Raw genomic sequence first — 22,756 nt, 5'->3', positions numbered from 1 at the left:
GAGGCCTAACCTAATCATGCCTCCATTTTGTGTGTCACCTGTTTTTTCACAATTTTAATTGCCATGTTTCTTAGTTCCATAACGTATCTGTGTTTGTCAAGGTTTATTCCCTTCTCAGGCCAGCAGCTCTCTCTGCTCAATTCCGTAATTAGGTCTGTATGCTCAGTTTGTGACTCTGTGTCAATATCTTTTATAAGAAGCAGGGAAGTCTCAAATGCAGGAATATATCAAGTTGGAGGAGAAGCTCGATTGGCTTGTAAACTTCCATTCAGAGATACGCCTGAAACAGGTGTGTATACACTGTGTAATTCCCCATCCCTCACCAGCATACTCCAGTTTAAAACACCATCTTTAAGTTCTTCTCACAGGACTTTTTATTTGCACCATTGTCATGCTTCCCAGCAGTATCCAGGGTTGTGAGGCACCCTGCTACCACCACCTCAGCATGGGGGTGTCTTGTCTGTGCCTGTTGTGGCTCAGCTCCCTTAATCTACCGGTCTCTGGCATCAGAAGCATTACCTTCCCGGCCCTCACAGGCCTCACTCTCTCTGTACAGTGATAGGCACACACCAACTGCCGATCACGCCAGGCATCCCTCTGGAGTACTCAGCCCCAATCCACTGGGTGCTCACAGAACTCTGATTTCACTGTTCCCAAAGGAATAGTACACACCGGCTTGCCAGGTCCAACTTGGGATCACTTAACACACAGAATGTAGATACAGATAGTGAAAAAAAGAATAAGTTTATTATGAAAGAGCAGAGATTCAAATGGTAGAAAGTACAAGTATTGGAAACAAATGGTTACATATAAAACAAAATCATAACATGCTTTCTAGAGTCTAAACTTAACTCTCAAGATATTCCCCTTGCTACTACAACTTAGCTTTCCCAAAGTCCTTTTCTCAACATTTGCAACCAGTTTGGCTGATATCCCCCCAATAACTCCTCAGATTTTCCATACACACATCTTACAGTGATTGTGATGAGCAATGTGACACAAGTTTTCACTAGAGACCTTACATGACGTACTTTGTCAGGCTAGAATGTAGATACCAGACCCAGGGGATCCCTGTAACCCTTGTATATTCCAGTGCTCTCTGCCAGTTGGCATCAAGAGGTCCTTGAGCCACACCCATTAAAAAACTTTGGTATGAGATTCTATGCTTCAGCCTTGAAGATGTGCATCACAGATTTTGTAGCCCAGCCAGATGCTGGGCTAAGGTGCTTTAAGTTACTTTTGTGACCTGATTCTGAGCTTTCCGAGGAACAGGAGAGGCCCCCAGCATAATTCAGACAGTCCTGGGCACCTAAGTTATGGCAATCTCCTGGGGATATACCAAGGGCCACAGCACTTCCCAGAATCTCTGCAGTGATGCTGTGGCCCTGCCTCCAACACACTCTCCTACCTCTGGCATGTCCCCTATGACAGGGTTTGTAAGGGTGTCCTTGTAAGTCAGCCTGCTGCCTGTCCTCTTGAGTGTCTAGTGTCTGCCTTCTCCCTCAGACAGAACTAGAGCTTTTAGGGCTCTTTTTCATCACCCCATCCATTTTACCCAGAATAAAGGGGTTAGAGCGGAGGTGAGGATCTCCTAATTCTTTGGAAAACATGTTACTGAAGAGCTAGATTATCCATGTGCAGTATTCAGGGACCCACATACAGGAGCTGAGATAACTTGTCCTTGGGTAGTGTCTCCTGTTATGAATTCCAATTTACCTCACCTTTTTGCTCTGAGTTTAAGCACAGTACAACAGGTTAGTACTCTGGCAGAACGTTAATTTCAGTATATTCAACAAAGAGGGAGGAGATACTATTCCCCTTCTTCTCCCCAACCTTGCCAAAGACAGCTTATCCAAGCTGAGTCACTGCCTTCCAGAACAAGACACATTCTACAGAAGAAGAAAAGGAAGATTTTTCTTAGCCTTCGTTATGAAAGCAGGATGAAAATGTTCTTAATATCTATTACAAAAATTGCAACACAGTGCCATTCTGCATGGGCAGTTCTAACTTTGTCTGAACTTGACTTTTGGTTTCGAAGTGAAGTTACATTATGTATGACAAAGGATTGTTCAACAAAGGCATAGAAACAATGCACATAATCAGCTGTGAACATGAGCATTTCAACAATGCTGCTATTAATACTCTTAATACATTTATTTATACACTTAATTTAATACATTAATTCCTCATTTTACATAAGCTATATTTCAGTGATCCACTGTGTTCATGCAGACTACCTCACATGCATCCGACAAAGTGGGTATTCACCCACGAAAGCTCATGCTCCAATACGTCTATTAGTCTATAAGGTGCCACAGGACTCTTTGCTGCTTTTACAGATGCAGACTAACACGGCGACCCTCTGATACTCACAATTAATGTTATTCGTGAATAAACAAATTTGAACTAAATGAAGGAAAAAAGGTAAGAGTGGTTAAAAACAAATGCTTACAATTTATTTTCTTTAGTCTGCTGAGCAAGACTGAAAATATAGTTCCTTTGCCTTTAAAATAGGCAGTGTTGGGTTAATAACTTAAGATCTGTCTTTTTTTCAGTTTCTTTCTCTTGTACATATCCCTCCTCATGCATTTTTGATGCCTTCATATACTATAGTGTGTAACATTTAGTTTTTTAACCACTTTTTTCTGCTGTCTCTCTTCAGCACTTTCTACGTTTATAGTTCTGCAAATTTGCCAAACAAAAAAAACCCCTATAAAATGACAGATGTTCCAAATCTACAGTTCATTATTTATTCTTTTTTTGAACCATTCATTTATTTTTCCTCAAACTGCTGTCACAGGAAGGAAGATAAATTAAATTTGCTGTTGCTAATAATGCATTTCTGCATTTTGCTATACACTATAATATCTCACCTGGCATTCATTGCAAGTCATCATATTTTGAGCACAGTTATCAAGGTCTGCTACAATAAATTAATCTAATCCAAAGTAATTGTACTGCTGGTGTTCAAGCAAACAGGTGAGGTTTGCCTGGCTCATGGTTTCACAAGGTGTGAAGAAAGCAAGAGCTTCTGAGCGCCAAGGTTGCCTCTTTGAGGAAAGGTGTTAACAAAGTGCTTTGAAAAACAGTCTTGACTAGTCCACATGCTCAGATAACACTCTTATAATGCAGGGCTCTAGCCAAAGGGGAATAGCTCCAATCAGCACTGGTGCTAGCAGGGACGTATAGGTGGGTGCAACATGAAAAGTAAACCTGACCCAGAACGTGGGGAAGGAAAAGAACCCCACCGGGGTTTCCAAAGCCTGATTCAGAGCTCAATGGAGTCTATGCAAGTCATTCCTTGACATCAATGGGCTTTGGATCAGACTTCTGAAGTGCAACCGACATGATTATATGGGTGGGGAAAATAACATGTTGTACAGTATTACCTGAATAGCTTAAAATCAATTTATAAACCTAAACCCAGCCTATTTTACTGGCTGCACAGAGCCACAAAACATGTCAAAGGAAAGGACAAACATACTGTACCATGGTTTTTATCCCCCAGTGGAGATAACACATTTTATGGTTAATGCTTCAATATTGTATAATAGCCATTAGATTTTATGACCACCATAAAGCAGGTTTATTCACATTAGTGCAATCAATCCAGAAACCAGAGACTTGTTGAACTCTCAGAATCTTCTGTTCAGTCAACTTTTCTAATACCTACATGATGATACAAAAAAACACGACTGTCAGGAGAATTCTGTTCAAATTAACTCCACTGGGTTGACTATTAAACTACTCCCCCCATGCCATATGTCCAGATTTTCATACTTGTATGAAGACCAAAAAGTAGGTATTTGTCCCAGCTCAGTCAGATTTCTCATTCAAACATTGCCAAGAAGTAACTACAGTCCTCTATAGTACATTAAGAATGTGAAAATGCTCTGCCACTCACAATTGAGAGAAATGAATTTCTACATAAAATAGGCTCAAGGAAGGAATGATAGTCTACAGTACAATCTTTTTAAAAAACAGAACTAATTCTCAGACCCTAATAGAATGGGGTGCTCTGAGATAGCTAGGAAATATACCCACAGAGAATAAGATTTAACAATAATGTGGTGTTACCTGGTATTTTGAATCTCTGAATCAGAGGAATAAAACCCTCAAGGACACTGTGAATTCGATGCACTATTTAAAAACAAAAATACAGGAGTTGTTCAGGACCAGCTAGATTTCAACACAGAAGAAGTGAAATAGCAAAGGGCAAGAGGTGAGTGATATTTGTCTCCAACAAATATATAAAGTGTTTCAGTTTGATCGTTTAAACTACGTCCTTCTGCAGTTCTATTGCTAACAAAATACTGACTGTGAACAAAGTTGCTTGCCAACAAAACAGTTCCACAAATTGTCATGTTTCTTAATATTTGAGGGCTTCAGTGGCTCAGGTTTGATACAGCAGTGAGTGGGTGAGGTTCTGTGGCCTGTATTATGCAGGAGGTCAGACTAGATGATCATAATGGTCCCTTCTGACCTTAAAGTCTATGATTCGATGATTAAATAAGGAAAGGAGTTTTCTACTACTCTGTAATGTAACAGGAAACCTTAAGTTTCTGTTAACTGCACTTTCCTCCAATGAAATCATGAGGATCTTTTTTAAAAAAAATATTATTCCAAAAAGCAATATTTGAGTGTGTTCTGCTTGCAGAGCCATTCCTGCAAGGTGTGCTGAGCATCTTCAACTGCCTTTCCTCTCGATGTGAGTTGAAGTTGTCCAGCACTTCACAGAATCAAAAACTTTGAGAACTTCCATCTTTCTAGATGTTGGGAGGATAGTATTATTTAACCGCTGCTGGAGAATGTGTGTCTGTATCTTCAGAGAACTTGTCATTGGTAAGCAGGGGAAAATGAGTCAGCATCTCGTTTCAAATGTCAGAGGCCAGTGTGTCGCCAGGTGCGGCATGTAATTCTGAATGGGGGGGAGGGGAGGATTATGTAATGTGATATTTTAAGTAATCTCAGCCATTAGCATTTTTTCTACATCTGTGTTTTTTACATGATCCTATAAACTCTGCATTTCCCAGGTACTATAAAGCTGCTTGTTTTCTTAGGTACTGTAAAATACACTTACCAAGACCAAAATATATTCCGGTGGTTTCTAGCGAAGCAAAGGTGATTAAACCAAAACCAAGAGAAATGGTCCAGTCTAAAGAGAATAAAATAAATACAAGTATTTGGTTTTGCTCTGTCTTCCAAAATATAGTAATTCATCCTTACACTAAAGTTCTGTCTTACCCTTGTAGTGGTAATAGCTAATTAGTGCCGCTCCAATGCCAAAGCAAAGAATGACAAAATGAAAGAACACATCTGAAATAAGAGAGAGAGGAAATTATATCACTAAAATCATGGCCCTTGATCATACATATTCACCTACAGCAGTTAGCATAATAAATCATTTCTATTTCCACCTCAGTTGCCTTATGTAATTCTACTAGACTGAAGTGTGAAAAGCATGTGCGTAACTTGAAGCATGAGCAGCCCCATTAATCACATGCTTCAAGTTATGCACCTGCTTAAGTCCCTTGCTGAACTGAAGCCAAAGCCCTCAGGTCAGGTTCTTCTTTGGCCCAAGATTCTCTAGGCTTAGGATCAGCTAAATAAAAGAAGATTCTTACCATTTTTCCGTATTCTAATCCACTGTCTTTGACATCTCTGAAGATAAGTAACCTTTTCACCTGCTAGAGGAAAGTGACACCACTATTAGTGTAACCGTAACTCTAAAAGAGAAATTTTGAGAGGTTGTTTTACTTTCAGCATCTGAAATGAATTTTGCTTTGAAAATCATTGTAATAGTGATCCCAGGAAAGAATAACAAGGGCCTTTCAAAAAAGATCAAATTAGTGATTGTAGAAAGATACTGTACAAAACCCCAAAACAGAACTTTTAACTGATAGTGATGATTTAGGAGGAGCTGTATTATTACACCACATGAATTAGCAAAACATTTTCTTCGAAGCAGACATTTCTCTGGCCCTCAACTCTCTAGCCTATCAAGCTTGAAGCAGTAGTAGTATCTCAGGACTCTACTGAGACCCAGGTAAACCAGAGTTTTGACTAATAAGGCATTTCAGCTTGAGCCCTAAGGTCTTAAATCTGTTTTCTAGGGCTACAGCTACTATAATGGAATAAATAAAAATTACTCATCATTATGATGATGTGGAATAGACTCTGTTGTAATCCGATGATTAAGTGTGTGACAGATATGGCAACTTCCCACAATAACCTGAACAAACCCTACTGAATTAAGTTAAATTTTACTGACTTAACTTTAAGTATCGCAAGAGTTCCTTGTATGAAAACTGCAAATGTTTATGCATTAGTGTGGGATTGTAAGTAATGTCTCTAGGGAGGAAAGTGTTATGTGCTTCACAGGACTATTTGGAACCATGTGAACTTTTAAAGTTAAGTCAGCTTCCCAGGAAATTGCTACAGGGAAGTGTATGAAAATGTAACCCCTCTGGTTTTGCAGGTGTTCAGCCTCTGAAGCTTTGCCAAGGGGCCCTTTTGGCTGCTGAGCACCTTTTACATGAGGACACAATACGAGGCCCAACTGTATAAAGAAGTGACTCGCAGGTTCATGGGAGTGGGAGTGCTTGCTCTGAGGCAAGGCAGTTATGAACTTGAAACCACAGACAAACCCCTGGGTGGGATCTGAAGGACTGTTCACTTGCCAGAACCCTAGTTTGAGTTGGGGTGATCTCTAGGAAGCTTTTTAGCATGTTTGCAGATTTTTATTGTTTTAATATGTTTTCCTCTGCAGTACTTTCACCTTCAGAATAAATGTGCTTTCTCAGAAAAAAATATGCTGTTTGTAGCTTCTGAGGAAGGCCAGCAAAGTTGGCCTACTGAGGCAGTCTGACTAGCTAGAGAATTCACAGTGGAGACAGGGAACTGTGCAGCCTGAAAATACCCTAGTCAGGGGAAGAAAGACACGACTCTCTGCCCATGAGAAGTGACAGCTGGGGAGCTAGAAGCCTAAAAGAGGATGTCCATGCTGGATCAAGGAAGGGGAATATAGGTGAACTGTGACAATGTGTTTCTATAATAGCCCCAAAATTAAGAGTTATAGCTGGGAGGAGGGAATCTGTTTGGATAAAATAAAAACTGACCCAAATCTCTTGAGACTTAAAAGAAGTTTTGAATATATAACTAGAAATTTGACCAGTACTGAAGGCAGAATTACCAAAATCCACTGTGAGATACTGTGCTTGTGCAGGGGATGGACTGAAAAATCAGAAAGGAATGGAAATTTTACCATATTTCCAGCCAAGTTTTGAAAGCAAAGAGTTTTGACAAGAAGATTTTTTTTTTCTTTTCCTATTCACTGTTCATTTGACAAGGATTAAAGCAACCCCCTCGAAACACATTTTCATGGCTAAATTATCACAAGCTATAGCTCTGTTATGTCTGCCTATGTTCAGCTGAATTCACCATACAAATGATTGCACAGGGTGAATTTCATTTTACCCATAGTTATACAAATTATTAATAACAGTTGTGTAAAACACAGCAATTTTGGTTCATGTGGGTTTTGTATGAACCCTGAATTTCACCACGGGTTTGGAGATCAAATAGATCTCCAGTACTCAAAGTTAATTACTGAAATACAATATACATGAAAGAAAAGGCACCCCTACTCTAGGGAAAACCGAACTTCTCTGTTTGTTTTTTTTATATTTACCAGCAGCAGTTGCATTTTCTCGTCTTGCAATCTCTGAAAAGCAACAAAATATTAGGACTTAGTCTCTTGTAGTTTAAAACAAAAATCAATTCATGTGATACCCTTCATTACAACGCACATGCATATTTACAACTAGAAACAATGTGCCTTTTGTCAACAGCCGAGCACACAAGAGATTATTCCCCACTCTACCCAGGGACAAATAACAATCTATCTAGGGATTCAAAACAGGAAAAAGACATGGAAAAGGGCACCAGACTAGAGGAGGGAGCTGTCCAGACCAGAGGACAGAGCAAGTGAGAGATGAGGGCCCTCCAGCACCCTAGGAATTCAACACAAGGAGCAGGTAGCAAAAACACTATGGCTGTTCACAATTGCTATGACTACTGCTTTCTTTGAGGTAGCTGGGTCCCAGATGATTTAGGGATTTATAATTCATACCCAATCCTCACAATTGCCATTGGAAGCCAGCGCAGCCCAGCATGGAGCACAGATGTTGTGTATGTATCAATCTAACTTACACATGAGGTTGGCAGCAGTGTTCAGTACCAGTGAAATATTTCCTGTGCCCTCCAGGCTAGCCCTACGCACAGTAGACTGCACTGAAGTAGTCTAGCCTGGAAGTAACAAAGGTGTGGGTAACTGGTGAAGTCCACATCAGAGAAAAAAGGTGGCATCTCCAGGCCCACGAAAGGTATGGTAGAAAAGGCACCATGGGACCCTGCCCTCACCTGGGAATTCGGGGAGCATGTTCAGATGTGCTTATTTCCTCCTTACTATCCAGACCTCCCGGGCATCTTACCCAGTCCTGTTAACAATGGATCACTCTTTAGGGACTCCCTCCTAGAACCACTACCTCCAAGGTGGCAGCAACCCCTATCCCCCCTCCCACCCCCAACCCCTGCCAATTATTGCAGTGGAGGGGAGCGGTTGAGCAGGCATTCTCCCAAAATGGCAAAGTCTCCTCCAGCATCTCTGCTCTCAGAACCTGGTTGCTGACTAATGTGACAGATCAGCCCAGGGAGCAGGAGGGATGAAGTGAAGAACACAAGAGGGCAATCAGCAGGGTGCCCACAGGTCTTTAGTCAGGACGTTTCTCTTGCTGCCACATTCCATTCCATTCACCATGTACTGCAGGGATCAGCTCCAAGCTACCTCTGCCTAGCAATGCCTCTACCTGGATTTTCATTTGGCTTTCACCCAGGATCCTATTTCAGCCAAGGTTTTGGAATGCATGGATGCTGCAGGATCTGGGTGAGGTTAGAAGGAGACCTGAGCTAAGCACATCACCTTACTGAAAACAAGCTCCAAAGAGCTCACAGTTTCATAGCCACATTGAACAAGGCATCAAATAACAGCCTGGCACATGTGAGCTTCCTGGGGAAGAATGAACAACTGTCCATCATAATCACTAGGTCCCTCTCTAAAAGGAATGAACAAAACCGTTGTATAGGGGATCCTATCCACTCCTGGCTGTTATAACTAATGAGTCACTAGCACCTCATCAACTGTACAAAAGGCAGCTGAAAGATGTAATAAAAATCAGAATCGACACCTGACGCTGCCAAATACCACGAAGAGCTCAAACAAAGCTAGGAATGTAGTTTCCACACTATATCCAGGTCTAAAGCCAGACTAATGGCACTCCAGGAAAACAGGCACATTGACACGGCACATTTATAAGCATGCAGTTATTCTTTTACATAACTAGGTTGTAAGCCAGTTATTAGAAACTTTTCCATTACAAAAGTCTATTTCCATCCATGTGAAGTTGCTGAGAGCAGTAACCCGTGAGAATTTACCTGATTCATTATCGGGGACAACCTCTCCCGGTGCACCTAAAATATTGCACAAATATACAATAGATTAACATCCATCTAATTAGCAAGCATTGAGGGCCCAATTCTGCCTTCAGTCATATGCATACAATCCCACTGAAATCAGTACACTTGCACAAGTGTGGCTAAAGGCAGCATTGAGTACCATGTCCTTAAAATTAGTATCTTCATTGTGAGTTATGCAGCTTAGCTTCTAAAGGAAAGTAATTTATACACAACAATACTCAGCAAGTGAAAGTAAATAATATTTAGAGGCTCCTATATCCTAGTCCCTGCATTAGATGATGGAGTTCTATTGTACTATGAGACTCCTGTGTGACAAACTATAGCTCATTATGTCAATCTAAATATGCTGCTATTGAATCAGACTCAACAGACATTTAGAATGGTTAGTTAAATGACAAAAGCTGTAACTTTTTACATTTCACGGTCCACTACTACGGGCTGATGGATGTTACTATCTGTATGTGGATATCACACACATTTTCTGTATCTGTACTGCACTTGTTTTGTGGTTTCTTTTGCAGGGAAGGAAAAGTCCTGAGAACAAAAAACAGTGCATTGACTGTAGTTATATTCCTCAAATCAGTTCCGGGGGGGCTGACTATGGACACTATAAACGATGTCTGTCATTTGTGTTTGAACTCTTTAGATTAATTTCAGTAGCTGTCTCTGCCCAACTGTTACCTTAGGTATGAACTGAAATCAACAAAAAGTTGAGATCCAGATGGGAGCTCTCCCATGTTTCTGGAGGGGAAGGGCTTAAGACCTGGTACTGCATTCCAGGCTCAGCTCTAATTAATGATTTACTATGCAAATATCTCAAAAAGTTTAGAGCTAAGCATATATGCTATGGTTATTACTATTTTATCATCATTGTTCCTTTCTACAACCAAGCGCTGGCTGGTGTTTGTGCTTATGCATGTGGCACAAGAAGTGCAGCCATGGGGAGATCAGAGTGGAAGTATTCTGTCCTGCTTCTGGCTCCCCCAAAACCTGTGGTGCACCTTCTCTGTGACGGGAGAGGTGAAGGGGTTTTCCAAGCCAGGGTCTGCAGTTTAGGCAACATGGTCTGTGTAACCACATAGATTCCTGCTCCTGTCAGGAACAGAATGATTGAAGAGGTTGTGGCCAGATAGAACATGTGTGCACAATTAACATTGCTTGTAGAACATTAAGAGATACCTGTGTGAGTGGAAACAAAACAATGCCAGAAGTGTATCCCCCTTTTGTTGCCTATAGACGCCACCACTAAACAAATAACACTATTGTTATATCACCCCACCTCGAATAGCTAGGCTTCGGTGTCCCATGCCTCTGAATCTTCCTGATCAGTATTTGTGTAGAGAAAAATAGTTCTAGTCTCATCAGGCTTTATGAAAAATAGTTCAGCAATATCAGAAAAGATGGCACAAAAACTTTATTTGTTCTGGCCATAATATAATAAAGATCATTTGGATATGTGTTGGGAGATCCGGGCCCTTTAAATACAGAGATCATTATAAACTACCTTTGTTTCATAGCTGGCTTTAGAGAAGTCTGGATAGGAGAAAGATCAGCAATAACTGCTAGAATACAGCAGTTGGCCAGGAAGTTGCAGTAATAGAGTTCATGTTTTTTCACACAGCTGTATAAAGAGCCACCTAGTTATTTTTCTTTTTCACCTTTAAAAGACAGTTCACTTGGTTCTGGGTGCTAGAAAGTTAATGATAATAGGGCCCCCTATGGGAAAGAAAAACTTATTTACATACCACTTCCATCTTGATTTTCATGGTCTTGGCCTTCCTGACTTTGGTTATGGGAAATTGGCTTCACTGTTGCCACAGAGACTTTTTTCTTGCCAGCACTGGTGGCTAATAAGGAAATAAATGATAGTGATGTATTATAGCTATTAGAAGCTACTTCTGTATGTTCTTTAAACTACTTTATGAGGTGCCTTAGCACAGGTTTCAGCACACATCATGAACACCTTGAAGAGTGCAGGGATATGAGCATTCACTTGGCAAGAAATCTGGGAAAAGCCAATGTTATGCATGGAAATGTATCTTTATGAACGGGATGTGCATTGATACATCATTAAAGCTCTCTCATTACAATATCTTTTAAGCTGCTAAAATCTCTAACCTACTTGTGATGGGGTGCTCCCCCCACACCAGATTGGAAGGGGTTAATGGTGGCCTTGTGGACCTGCCACATCTGATCCCAGAAAGGAGAAGTGGAGGTGAGTCCTCCTGACAGACTAGGGAGGCTCTGTGGGAAGAAGCCACTTGGAAGGAGGCTGCATGGAACAGCCAATCAGATCCTAGCAGGCTAGTACAAAAGGAGCTGCAGGGCAGAGCAGGGCAGTTGCTGTGGGAGCCCAAGGAGTGAAGGCTATGCTCCCAGCAGGCTGCAGCAAGGGTAGCACATTAGACAGAGTAGTTGCTGGCAAAGACTGGGGGATCAGGAGGCAGCTTCTGGCTGGCTGCTTGGACTTGCTGGCTGAATGGCCTGAGAAGAGGATGAAGAAGGTGCTGGGGCATAGGGAAGTGGCCCAGGGAATTGAAGCAGCATTGAAGGAAGTTAAGGGGATGCAGCAATAGGCTGCTATCTACAGAATCCCTGGGTTGGGACCCAGAGCAGTGGGCAGGGCTGGATTCCCCCCTATTCGCCACTGTAGAAGTGGCTTGACTATTGAACAGCAGTACCCATCTCTGAAAGGGGAAAACAGTGGGTGATACGGACAGAGAGCTGAGTCATGAAGAGGATGCTGGAGTACTTGGACTGAGGTGGGTCTCCAGATGGAGAGGATGACAGGAGAGAGTGCACTGGCTGGCAGAGCTAATCACCATGACGGCCAGTCGGAGGTGCTGCTGTGGTGAGTGGACCCCATCACACTCCTCATGTGAGAAATCTTTAGAGCATTAAATAATGGATTCAGGCTTGTTTTCTCTGTAGAAGGGGTTAAAGGAATTTTGCTGGTATTTGTATCTGTGTCATTCCAAAATGGAAAAAGATACAAATATTTAAATGGCTACCTGGAGGCCAGACTTTGGCACATGACATCTGTATGGTGCGTATTGGCTCTGTCCTACTGTGGCCTGTTTGCTTCCTATCACTCTTCCTAATCCCAGTGCTGTGTCTCCTACTTGCATCTCCCCTCTACCACCATCCCATCCCCCTGTCTGCAGTGCGCTTTATCCTCCTTCATTACTCCCTCCCTCAGCAGCTTGCCTCTACTACCTTCCACAACCATAGCACCAGCTTCTTACCTCCTCTGTTCTCTTGCTTGCCTGCCTTTCATCATCCCATCCCTAGTCCCAGAGACTTCGATCTGCTCCTTGTGTCCATAGTGACTATCAGTATCCAAATACCACCTCTTCACTGGAAACCGATAGCTACTCTTCTGCACCTGGTGAATCTAAAGATGTTGCTCTTTTGACATCTCAATTTTGCATAGTTTATTATTTCAGAGGTTTTTTGAATTCCTGCAGAACTGGCAGAGGATTCTCTTGTATAAATATCTGAGCCGTTAGTCAGACTACTAATAATTTAATTTTTTTTTACCACTAAATTGCAAGTGAAAGCAAGATGAACTCTCTCTGTACCTCGTGGTTGTGTCTCTGCAGGCTCCTGAGATGATATTTCAACCTCACTTTCTTGTGAAAATGTGAAACTTTTTTCCAATTCCTGAAGTAGGTTCAATTTTTCATCTGTTGAACAAAATACATTTTATGTCTGCATTTTAAAACTAGTATTTAAGGTTTTCCTACTTTACGGTCATGCATTATTAACAATGGAGCTCCTCCAGGAAAATCAAATCTTAACATTTTGTTGCTTGCTAGTGCACATACAGCACTGCAAGTAACACAAGCCAAAGCAGGAAACAGATAAGTGTTCAAATGCTTAAGGCCACAATTTTAAAAAATGTTTAAAATGCTGCTGTGGTGGGAGCCCAAGACATCTTGGCACGGGCTTTACCATGTCCATGCTGCCAACTCCAATGAAAATTCACATTGCCCAGAAGCAGACGCAAGTAGAACAAGAGGGGTGATTTTGTTGGAGGACTTGATTGTTCACCAACTTCTGGGCTCCTGTTTTCCCATTATAATCTTGATCTCTCATTGCCTCTCTCGAATTACGCTGCACCACCAACATCCTCTTGTTGGCAGAGCTCTAAATGCTGTGCTTGCTAAACTCTTCTGGGTTCTCCGAATTGGGTTGCAGATATTTGGAAAATATTTCCAGAGAAAATTTTCCAAACAAGCGGGTGGTCTTGGGATCTCCAGCCACTCGCAACAGGGGAGGTCCTTGGCAGTCACTGGTGTATTTTTAGGTAATTCTTTTTGGGTTTAAATGTAATGCTGCACAGAGATCCTGAACAAGGCCTATTTATCCAGTTATTATTATTTATTTGTATTACAGTAATGCCAAGGAGGCCCAGTCATGGACCAGGACCCCATTTTGCTAGGCACTGTACAATCACAGAACAAAAAGACAGTCCCTGCCCTATCAGTACCATTCTGTTCTGAAGTAGGATTTGCGGGAGGGTGGGACATAGGCCCTCTACACAAGGATGAATTTCAGCCTTCATGAATGTATCTTAATAATCAGGACATAATTATTCTGAAACAGCTATTTTGGTAAATTTCCAAGTATAAATAGACCCTAAGATGAACAGTCCCTCCTCCATGGTCCTAACAGAGGGTGGTGAAATAGGTTTAGCAGAAGGCAAAGCTACTGGCAATTCGTGTTCTTTCATAACTCATTACAGACTGGAATGCAGGGGCAACTCCAGGCACTAGCGCACCAAGCGCATGCCTGGGGCGGCAAGCCGTGGGGGGTGACCTGCTGGTCGCCGTGAGGGCAACAGTCAGGCTGCCTTTGGCAGCATGCCTGCGGGAGGTCTGCTGGTTCCGCGGTTTTGGCGAGGGATACGCAGAAGGCGCGAGACTGGCAAACCTCCCGCAGACGCACCGCCAAATCCATGTTACCAGCAGACCTCCCGCAGGCGTGCCACTGAAAGCCTCCTGACTGCCATGCTTGGGGGTGGCAAAATACATAGAGCTGCCCCTGCTTGAATATGGGCTCACATCTCCCCCAAACCTGCCATATTGTGTAAGTTTTTGGCTCTGAAATAGGCTTATTTGAATGGGAAAAGGGTCTATCCCAAGCAAAACCAGGCTTTCAGATTCAAAGATCTAAACTCCAAATTCTGTACATTTTCTATTCAAAATTAGCCATGTTATCAAATTTCCCAGGGAAATCAGATGAGGCATACAGAATCACCTGACACTCAATGGCAAGTTTTGCTAAAATATTTCCACCAGATCAGCACAGCGGTCTGCCCAATATGGCAGCTCAGTGCACTGCTAATTTGATCAATACGTCAGCTATTGTCCCAGATCAGGACAGAGGATTCCCGCCTTATGCAAAAGATATATCAGTGGGTGGAACAAAACAAAGGGGTGGCAATCACAAGAAATCCCCTAGCTACCACCTGAGCTGGAACAAGGGCTGTACCAGGGGAAGGGATTGTGCCCAGACTGGAAGGCGTCCAGTCTGTGATAGAAGCTTACTGAAACATCTCTGAGGGTGAGATTTTATCTGTATTCAGTTTTCTCACTCTATTAGGTTTAGACTTGCATGTTTTATTTTATTTTGCTCGGTAATTCACTTTGTTCTGTCTGTTATTACTTGGAACCACTTAAATCCTCCTTTTTGTATTTAATAAAATCACTTTTTACTTACTAACCCAGAGCAGTATTAATACCTGGAGGAGTATTAATACCTGGAGGGGGGTGGAGCAGTGCAAACAGCTGTGCATATCTCTCTATCAGTGTTATAGAGGGCGAACAATTTGAGTTTATCCTGTATAAGATTTATACAGGGTAAAACGGATTTATTCTGAATTTGGACCCCACTGGGAGCTGGGCATCTGAGTGTTAGAGACAGGGAACACTTCTTAAGCTGTTTTCAGTTAAGCCTGCAGCTGTTGGGGGATGTGGTTCAGACCTGGGTCTGGGTTTGTATCAGGCAAGCGTGTCTGGCTCAAACCAGGCAGGGCACTGAAGTCCCAAGCTGGCAGGGAAAATGGGTTGGAAGTAGTCTCAGCACATCAGTTGGCAGTCCCAAGGGGGTTTCTGTGATCCAGCCCATCACAGCTTCTATCTATTTGGCTCCCATCACCATCTGGGCAATACGTCTTTCTAAGGACTTTGTCTGTTCACTTTACTGTAATTCACTTCTATTCCCTCCCCAGCACATTTCAGTGTTTTGAAATAAAACTAAAGCCCTAGTCTGGCTATAGCCATTTTTAAACAAAACAGAGCTATTACTCCTTGCCTACATGCCAGATTTGGTCTGGATGGATGTGCAGACAATTAATAATCACCATTTTTCTTGGAGCTGGGCAACCCTCTGTAGGCAGACAAATCTTTCACCTTTAGCAGCAGATAAAGCACAACCACTGCATTAACTCCTTTTTTTTCTATGGTCTTCAAGGAGGCTGCACGTTCATCAGATGAGTTTATGCCTCTGTTAAGGAGCTGAAAGAAATGTAAGTACACATCCAACAGGCCTACTCAAAAAAACAAGCACTTATCATAAGCATCATACAATGCACCTGGGAAAAGCACAATAATATCCCTACTTTACAGAAGGGGAAATGTGGTCCAGTGCTTAGACCCCCTACCCCATACTACTTTCACTGAACTACCCCACAAGCAATCACGGTGGCAGGATGTAACAGCATCAAACTTTTCATCGTACTTTCTGGCTGAGTCGCAGGACTGGAAAAGTAGTGTACAAGGTTCATGAATGGACATGTGGTCATTTGAATAGCTTGCAACGCTATCTTACAACTTCAACATTAGTGTCCTTGCTGCAAAGAAAGCAGGTGAATAGATACAGAGGAATACAATGGGGAGCTAACATTTTTTAAAGTTAATTTCTTCACATCTGCAGCAATAAAAATAAATAAGAAATTTGGGCCTGATTCTCTTTAACACTGCCCCTTTATGCTGCTATGGCAAGCAGCATAATGGAACTTTAGCATAAACGAGGATCAGATGCTACATTTTATTCTCCCAAAGAACAGTGGACACGCAAAACCCTGCCGCCAATAAGGAAATATTTAATATTTTACAAAGAACAAAAGAAAATGAGGCTTCCTTAGTAACTTACATTGTGTGTTTCTTCAGTGGTCAGGCTGACTGGGTTAACAGTGGCTAAACATTTTATTAACAATTCCCAGAAGGACTGGTTCATTTTCTCAGATGTTTCCAAGTAATCAGCATCGGCAGCAAAAGCTTCCTGAAAAATGTCTGGGAAAAAGATATTTATACAATTAAAGAAGGTACATACAGGACGGTCTTGTGATGAGGCGTTACTGACATGCTCTTACATAGCTCTGGTAATGGACATGAGTCCCTGTAGCATGTCTGGCTTCCAGGAAAAGGCGTAACACTTGATCAGTTGGTATGAAAACAACAATGGCATAGGGAAATGCATGGTCTGCCATTACTCAATGAGAGAATATCATAAGTTGATAAGTCTTGGTACCTTTGCAATGCTGTTGTTTCGTTGGAGGAAGAAAGGAAAATATTTTTTATGCTAGAGGCTGTGGCCAAAACAGAGTGGGTACCAAAAGGTACTGGTGTGAATCTGCTAATCAGGGAGTATTGTGTGATTGCATGAGCCCACTTAAGGTATGTCTACACTGCAATTAGACACCCTCAGCTGGCCCGTGTCAGCTGACTCGGGCTCACAAGGGTCAGGTTGCAGGGCTGTTTAATTGTGATGTACACATTCTGGCACTGGCTGCAGCCCGAGCTCTGGCATCCTTCCACCTCCCAGGATCCTAGAACATGATCTCCAGCTTGAGCTTGGACATCAACACTGAAGTTAAACAGCCCTGCAGTGTGAGCCCCATGAGCCTGATTCAGCTGGCGCATGCCAGCCACAGGCTTTTAATTGCAATGTAGATGTACCCTTAGAGTAGGAGGGGTTGAGCTCAGAATAGCAAGGGAGCAAAATCTTATTAAAGCTAGGCCCTGACTGTTGAGCTGCATTTTTGGCATATATAGTAGGTGTGATTCTGATTTCCGGATACTGAACCCTCAAATGTAAGAATGTTCCCACCTATCTGTAAGGGAGAATGGCTGCAACAGGATCCTAGGTGGACGATCTTCCAGGATGACACAATACGCTCTTGATTTCTTCTGTGGGGATTTCATGTTTTTCTTTCATTGTCTGTTCTCTTCCTTAATCTCTTCGTAGGTTGGCAAATATAATGGATGAGTTCCTGGGCTGTGCCTCTTGGTGGCATAAGACACACAGCACAGCACCACAGAATGGAGGGCAGAGGTGGCCTTAAGCCAGGGGTTCTCAAACTCGGGATCAGGAGGTCACGAGGTTATTACACGAGGAGTCACAAGCTGTCAGCCTCCACCCCAAACCCTACTTTGCCTCCAGCATTATAATGGTGTTAAATATAGAAAAAGGTGTTTTTAATTTATTAGGGGGTCACACTCAAAGGCTTGCTATGTGAAAGGGGTCACCAGTACAAAAGTTTGAGAACTACTGCCTTAAGCCATCTTTCAGTTCTGGGGTGTCTGGGCTGACTGGGGCCAAAAACACCCCCAGGGTAATGTAGGCAACTCAGGGGGCTGTCTGTGAGGAACTTCATGTCCCAGAGTCACAATGGGGCTTGCGGGTGGCTCTGGGCCTGTGCAATGCCATGTGTGTGACAGAGGAGTTCATCCTGCTGCAGTGCACATAGGCCTGGATGTGAGGGAGAATCCGTCCCCTCAACTGTGTTAATGCCAAATAGAAGAGTTTAAAAAAATCCAAAGCGAAACCAGAATAAATGCAAGTGTCTCAGCCTGAAGTGGTGCCCGTCTGCTGCCTGACGTATAGGTCTTTTACAAGTGGGGAGGGGATGGACCAAGGCACATTTTCAGAAGGACCAAGTTCTGAGCTTTCAGGGGCCAGCACAAGCTAGAACATAGGTTGTGGTATGACATTGCTGCAGGCCTTGGCCTCCATATTTCCCTATGTTACCTTGTTGTTTTCTGGTGAGAACTGGAAGTGAGAAGTTAAAGTTGTCCATTGCTGTGTCTGTAAAAACAGAATTTTAAAATGAGCATGAGCTTCTCCGTGCTTTCCCCAATGTGCTTCTTTAATAAGCCTCTGTCCCAAATCTGGACCTTACCGTCCAAAATCTGGGTGCTTAGCATGAACCTCCAAGCTTAATTACCAGCTTAGATCTTATCTCGCTGCCACCAATCAGGATTCTGAGTACCTGATAAACTCTCTGGTCTCCCCAAACCTTTCCCTGGGGGACCCCCAAGACTCAGATGCCCTGAGCCTCCAACAAAGGGAAATAACCCACTTCCCCTGCTCTTTACTTCCTCCCAGATTTTCCCGCCCTGGGGATACTAGGAGATTTCATCCTGCTTCAAGAAAATCCCTTCCACAAAAGACAAACAAAACAAGAGGACAGATGATTTTCTCTCTTCCCCCTAGCTTCTTCCCGCCCTCTAAACACAGAGCGTAGTGCCCCCTCCCCCAGTCTTCCCTGAGAGAGACAGTACTCCTGGCCTTTGAAAAATCCGGTTTCCTGATTGGTCCTCTGGTCAGGTGTTTGGTTCCCTTTGTTAACCCTTTACAGGTAAAAGAAACATTAACCCTTAGCTATCTGTTTATGACAGCTTCCATGCAGACAGAGTGTATCATTACAGCACTTAGAATTCTGAAATCACGCATGGATTGCATTCTTGCAGCCATCATTTAGGCAAAACTCCCTTTGAGTCAATGGAAGTTCATGTGAGTGAGTGCAGCAGGATTATGGCCTGGGTATTATGAAAGAACTAGTTATTGTCGTCATGAGTAAAAACATAGGAACTCCTGACTCAATTGTTAAATATTTTTATAATAGCAACAAAAAATTATGGTTTTCCATAGATCTGAGTAACTTAATGATAATTCCTCCTCATTAAACAGAATGATCAATCTTCACTTGAGAGCTGTCATTCCTTAAACTGGAAATAGGTAGATCAGTGAGGATATGGGAAACTCTGCTAATGTATTCAGGAATGCTGTGGAGGTGAGCTGAACTTAAGTCTTGAAATAAAACATATCTTCACTTTGCCAGATTTTTCCCCATTTTCAGAGTCCTATGTGTTTTGTAATGAGCAAGGTGCTGTGAGTTGTGAAGGCCTCAGTTTGAATTCTGCTTAGACATTTATTCACTGTGTGGCCTTCAGCATGTCACTTAACCACTTTAAGACTAAACCTAAAATAATACCTACTTACCTTTCAGGTGCGTTGTGCAAACTAATTAGTTAATGATCTCTGGATTGCTTTCAAGTTGTTGTTCCAGCTAACGATACTATGAGTTTCCAAAGAAGCACAGGGATTTCAGAAAAATGCAGCTCTGCTCTGTTTAACAATAGAAATTGGTGCAGGTAAAATATAGAACCCTGAACTCTGGCTACACAAGTGAACACTTTTTGCTTCACCCTGGGTCACATTGTAACATCAATTTTTAATCAGAATGCCCCACTGATTTCAGTAATGCCCTGTTCATTATAGATGAGACTGGTAGCCTGACACAAACCAGATAAGATCGTTTCCAGTTGCTTATAACTTTGCCTAACAGAAATTTTCCATACCAGGTGTCTGCCATCCTCTATAACTATCAATCTCTGAAAACTGTTTTAGTAGATTATATACAGTAATGACAAAATTATTATACTATATTGGCATTTCAAGTGTGACAGTTGAGGGGGAATTGTAAGATGTCATAAGCCAGATTTCATTTACCAAGCTGTAAATCAGAACTTAATGTCTCTGAAGTCTTTTTAGAATTATACTAGAGTAAAACTTGTATGAAATCAGAATCAGGCCTGTGTTAAGAAATAGTGTCAACAGCTGCAAGAGGAAGCCATTTGCAACTCACAAGAAGTTTCATTGATCCTACAAAACCCAAGAACTATGCTTTCTGTTCTTGAGTGCCATCTACTGGCACCTTCTCTATTGACCGTCCATTTACACATTCAAAGATACAGAGCAGTGCTTTTCAACCAGAAGTACAAGTACCTCTGAGGGTATGCAGAGGTCTTCCAGGGGTTACCTCAGCTCATCTATGTTTCCCTAGTTTTACAACAGGCTACATAAAAAGCACTAGTGAAGTCAGTACAAACTAACATTTCACACAGATGGGACTTGTTTCTATTGCTCTGTATATTATCCACTGAAATGCAAGTACAATAATTATATTCCAATCGATTTATTTTATGATTATATGGTAAAAATGAGAAAGTAAACCATTTTTCAGTAATAGTGTGCTCTGACACTTCTGTATTTTTATGTCTGATTTTATGATCAAGTAGTTTTTAAATGAGTTTGAAAGTTGGGGGTACGCAAGCCAAATCAGACAGCTGAAAGGGGTACAGTAGTCTGGAAAGGTTGAGAACCACTGACATAGAGCACTCTTAACAGTTTACATTTATGTATCTATTTCTTTGTGTAGTATTTAGCTGTACTGTTTTAGAAAAGTTAAAGACTGTTTTGGGTTTTTTTTTTAACTTAAGTAGATTTAACACAGCTCCCTAGAGCTCACATTAACAACTTGAGAAAGAAAAGTTAAGGCAAAGAACTAGTCTTACTTATTTAAAACATTGTCTCTTCACTACCACAATCGTTAATTTAAAAAAAACACGTCAGAGAGAGGCAGACAATAAGAACCAACTTATTAGGTGAGGAGCTTTGAGGCCCAGTCCATTTAACATTGTCCTTTAAACCACAAAGATTCCTGCCATGTCAATTCAGTTCCCAGAGGAAAATAAATAACCTCATAGATTCTATACCACAGTTAGAGAAACAGCCCTTTACAATGTAAGAAATGACCAAGACCAAAACCTTATGACGTAACCATGTGCTCTATGCGCTTGGCATTTACCTGTTCTGCTGCCGGCACTGCTGCTTCGTCCTTTCTGAAAGACAGAGAGGGATGTGTGTGGTAGGAGTCTGGGCCTGGCAGAGTGATAACTATGAGTCTGTCTGTGTGTATTAATCACGTGCTCTGGATTGGTTGGCGCACGGAGGGGCTGTGAAGTCACAGTGCCAATGGCAATTAATGTGGTGCTGCTCCCTTAGATTGCCTGACTCACAGAAGCAGGAATGGCTTCATTTCCTCCTCCAGGCTGTGAGCTCCTTACATTAACGTTTTATCCCAAACACTGAGCAGTGAGGCTGGAACTTTAACTTCCACCATGTCCAGGAGTTTTCTGATTCCGAGGAAAGGAGGTGGTAGAGCCTTGGGCCCCTGAATCAGCCAGGCACAAATGCCGATCAACTTGCCTGATGAGTCTGGGTGGAGCAGCAGCAGCTTCTGTTTTCTGGTTGCCTCATAAAGAAGCAGAGAGGAAATGAAATCTAAATTCATTCCACTTTTGTTTTGCAAGTTCAGTTATAAGGGGATTGTCTTCATTGTGGGAGGAGGCAGGGCAGGAGGAAGAGGAAGTCACATGCTGCTGCAGCTTCCCTGCTGCTGCTGTTTGAGCTAGGTAGATGAAAGCTAATTCAGATATACCTACATGTGCTGCAGTCACCCCTCTGACTGCAGTGCAGACATACCCAGAGACTCCTTTCCCATGTGTGGAAGTCACCCATATGGGAATATTGAATAGATGAGGCCATTGCCTGGCTGCATCATCCCCTGCAGCTGGCCAGATGTGCTGGGCAGAATGAGCTACACCATCCTAAAAAAAAAAAGGTTTATCCTGTGCATTTGCTCTGTATGTCCAGGTAGCTGAAGGATTTCTCACAATCAGGAGGTGAAATCATGCCCAGAGCTGCCACTCATGCAAGACAGCTCCTGTCATAAACAGATAGCTAAGGGTTAATGTCTCTTTCACCTGGAAAGGGTTAACAAACAACCCCTGACCAGAGGACCAATCAGGAAACAAGATACTTTCAAATCTGGGTGGAGGGAAGTTTGGCTGTGGGTCCTTCGTCTGTTCTCTCTCTCTGGGCTCTGAGAGTGACCACGCGAATCTCCAGGCTCTCTAGTCTTCTGTTTCCAATTTGTAAGTACAAAGGTAGAAAGACAATATAGGCTTTTACGTTGTTTTTCTGTATTTGCAAATGTGTAATTTGCTGGAAATATTTTAAATTGTACTTTTTCTGGATAAGGCTGTTTATCCATTTTCTATAAGCTGAAAGACCCTGTAATATTTCATCT

General features: G+C 42.2%; 1 protein-coding gene across 3 annotated transcripts; it reads right to left on the bottom strand.

Annotated features, from left to right (window-relative positions):
• Positions 1-1,755: 1,755 nt before the first annotated feature.
• LOC116838750 (uncharacterized) lies at positions 1,756-21,577 on the bottom strand. 3 transcript variants are annotated; one of them, XM_032804185.2, is made up of 14 exons: positions 21,473-21,577; positions 19,825-19,950; positions 18,571-18,627; positions 16,693-16,832; positions 15,902-16,055; positions 13,116-13,220; positions 11,280-11,381; positions 9,493-9,528; positions 7,691-7,723; positions 5,625-5,687; positions 5,245-5,316; positions 5,081-5,155; positions 4,078-4,140; positions 2,749-3,669 (listed from the first exon to the last, which is right to left on the bottom strand). In XM_032804185.2, the coding sequence occupies exons 3-14, from the start codon at positions 18,617-18,619 to the stop codon at positions 3,650-3,652; spliced, it is 912 nt and encodes a 303-aa protein (XP_032660076.1). In that variant the 5' UTR covers positions 18,620-18,627; positions 19,825-19,950; positions 21,473-21,577; the 3' UTR covers positions 2,749-3,649. The 3 variants fall into 3 exon arrangements, with proteins under 3 accessions (XP_032660075.1, XP_032660077.1, XP_032660076.1); XM_032804184.2 differs by lacking the exons at positions 2,749-3,669; positions 21,473-21,577 and adding an exon at positions 1,756-1,889 and having other exon boundaries at positions 19,825-19,913; XM_032804186.2 differs by lacking the exons at positions 2,749-3,669; positions 9,493-9,528; positions 21,473-21,577 and adding an exon at positions 1,756-1,889 and having other exon boundaries at positions 19,825-19,913.
• Positions 21,578-22,756: the final 1,179 nt, after the last annotated feature.

The sequence above is a fragment of the Chelonoidis abingdonii genome, chromosome 17 (genome assembly GCF_003597395.2).
Source record: "Chelonoidis abingdonii isolate Lonesome George chromosome 17, CheloAbing_2.0, whole genome shotgun sequence".
Taxonomy (NCBI): Eukaryota; Metazoa; Chordata; order Testudines; family Testudinidae; genus Chelonoidis; species Chelonoidis abingdonii.
This window is presented reverse-complemented; position numbering and strand designations above follow the sequence as displayed.

What these genes read in the sequence shown, in the direction of transcription:
- LOC116838750 (XM_032804184.2), bottom strand. Translation starts at nt 18,619, where the DNA reads ATGGACAACTTTAACTTCTCACTTCCAGTTCTCACCAGAAAACAACAA. An exon ending in CCACTGAAGAAACACACAAT is followed by an intron (nt 16,056 to 16,692) that starts GTAAGTTACTAA and finishes CATTTCTTTCAG; the next exon opens with CTCCTTAACAGAGGCATAAA. An exon ending in GATTAGAATACGGAAAAATG is followed by an intron (nt 5,317 to 5,624) that starts GTAAGAATCTTC and finishes CTCTTATTTCAG; the next exon opens with ATGTGTTCTTTCATTTTGTC.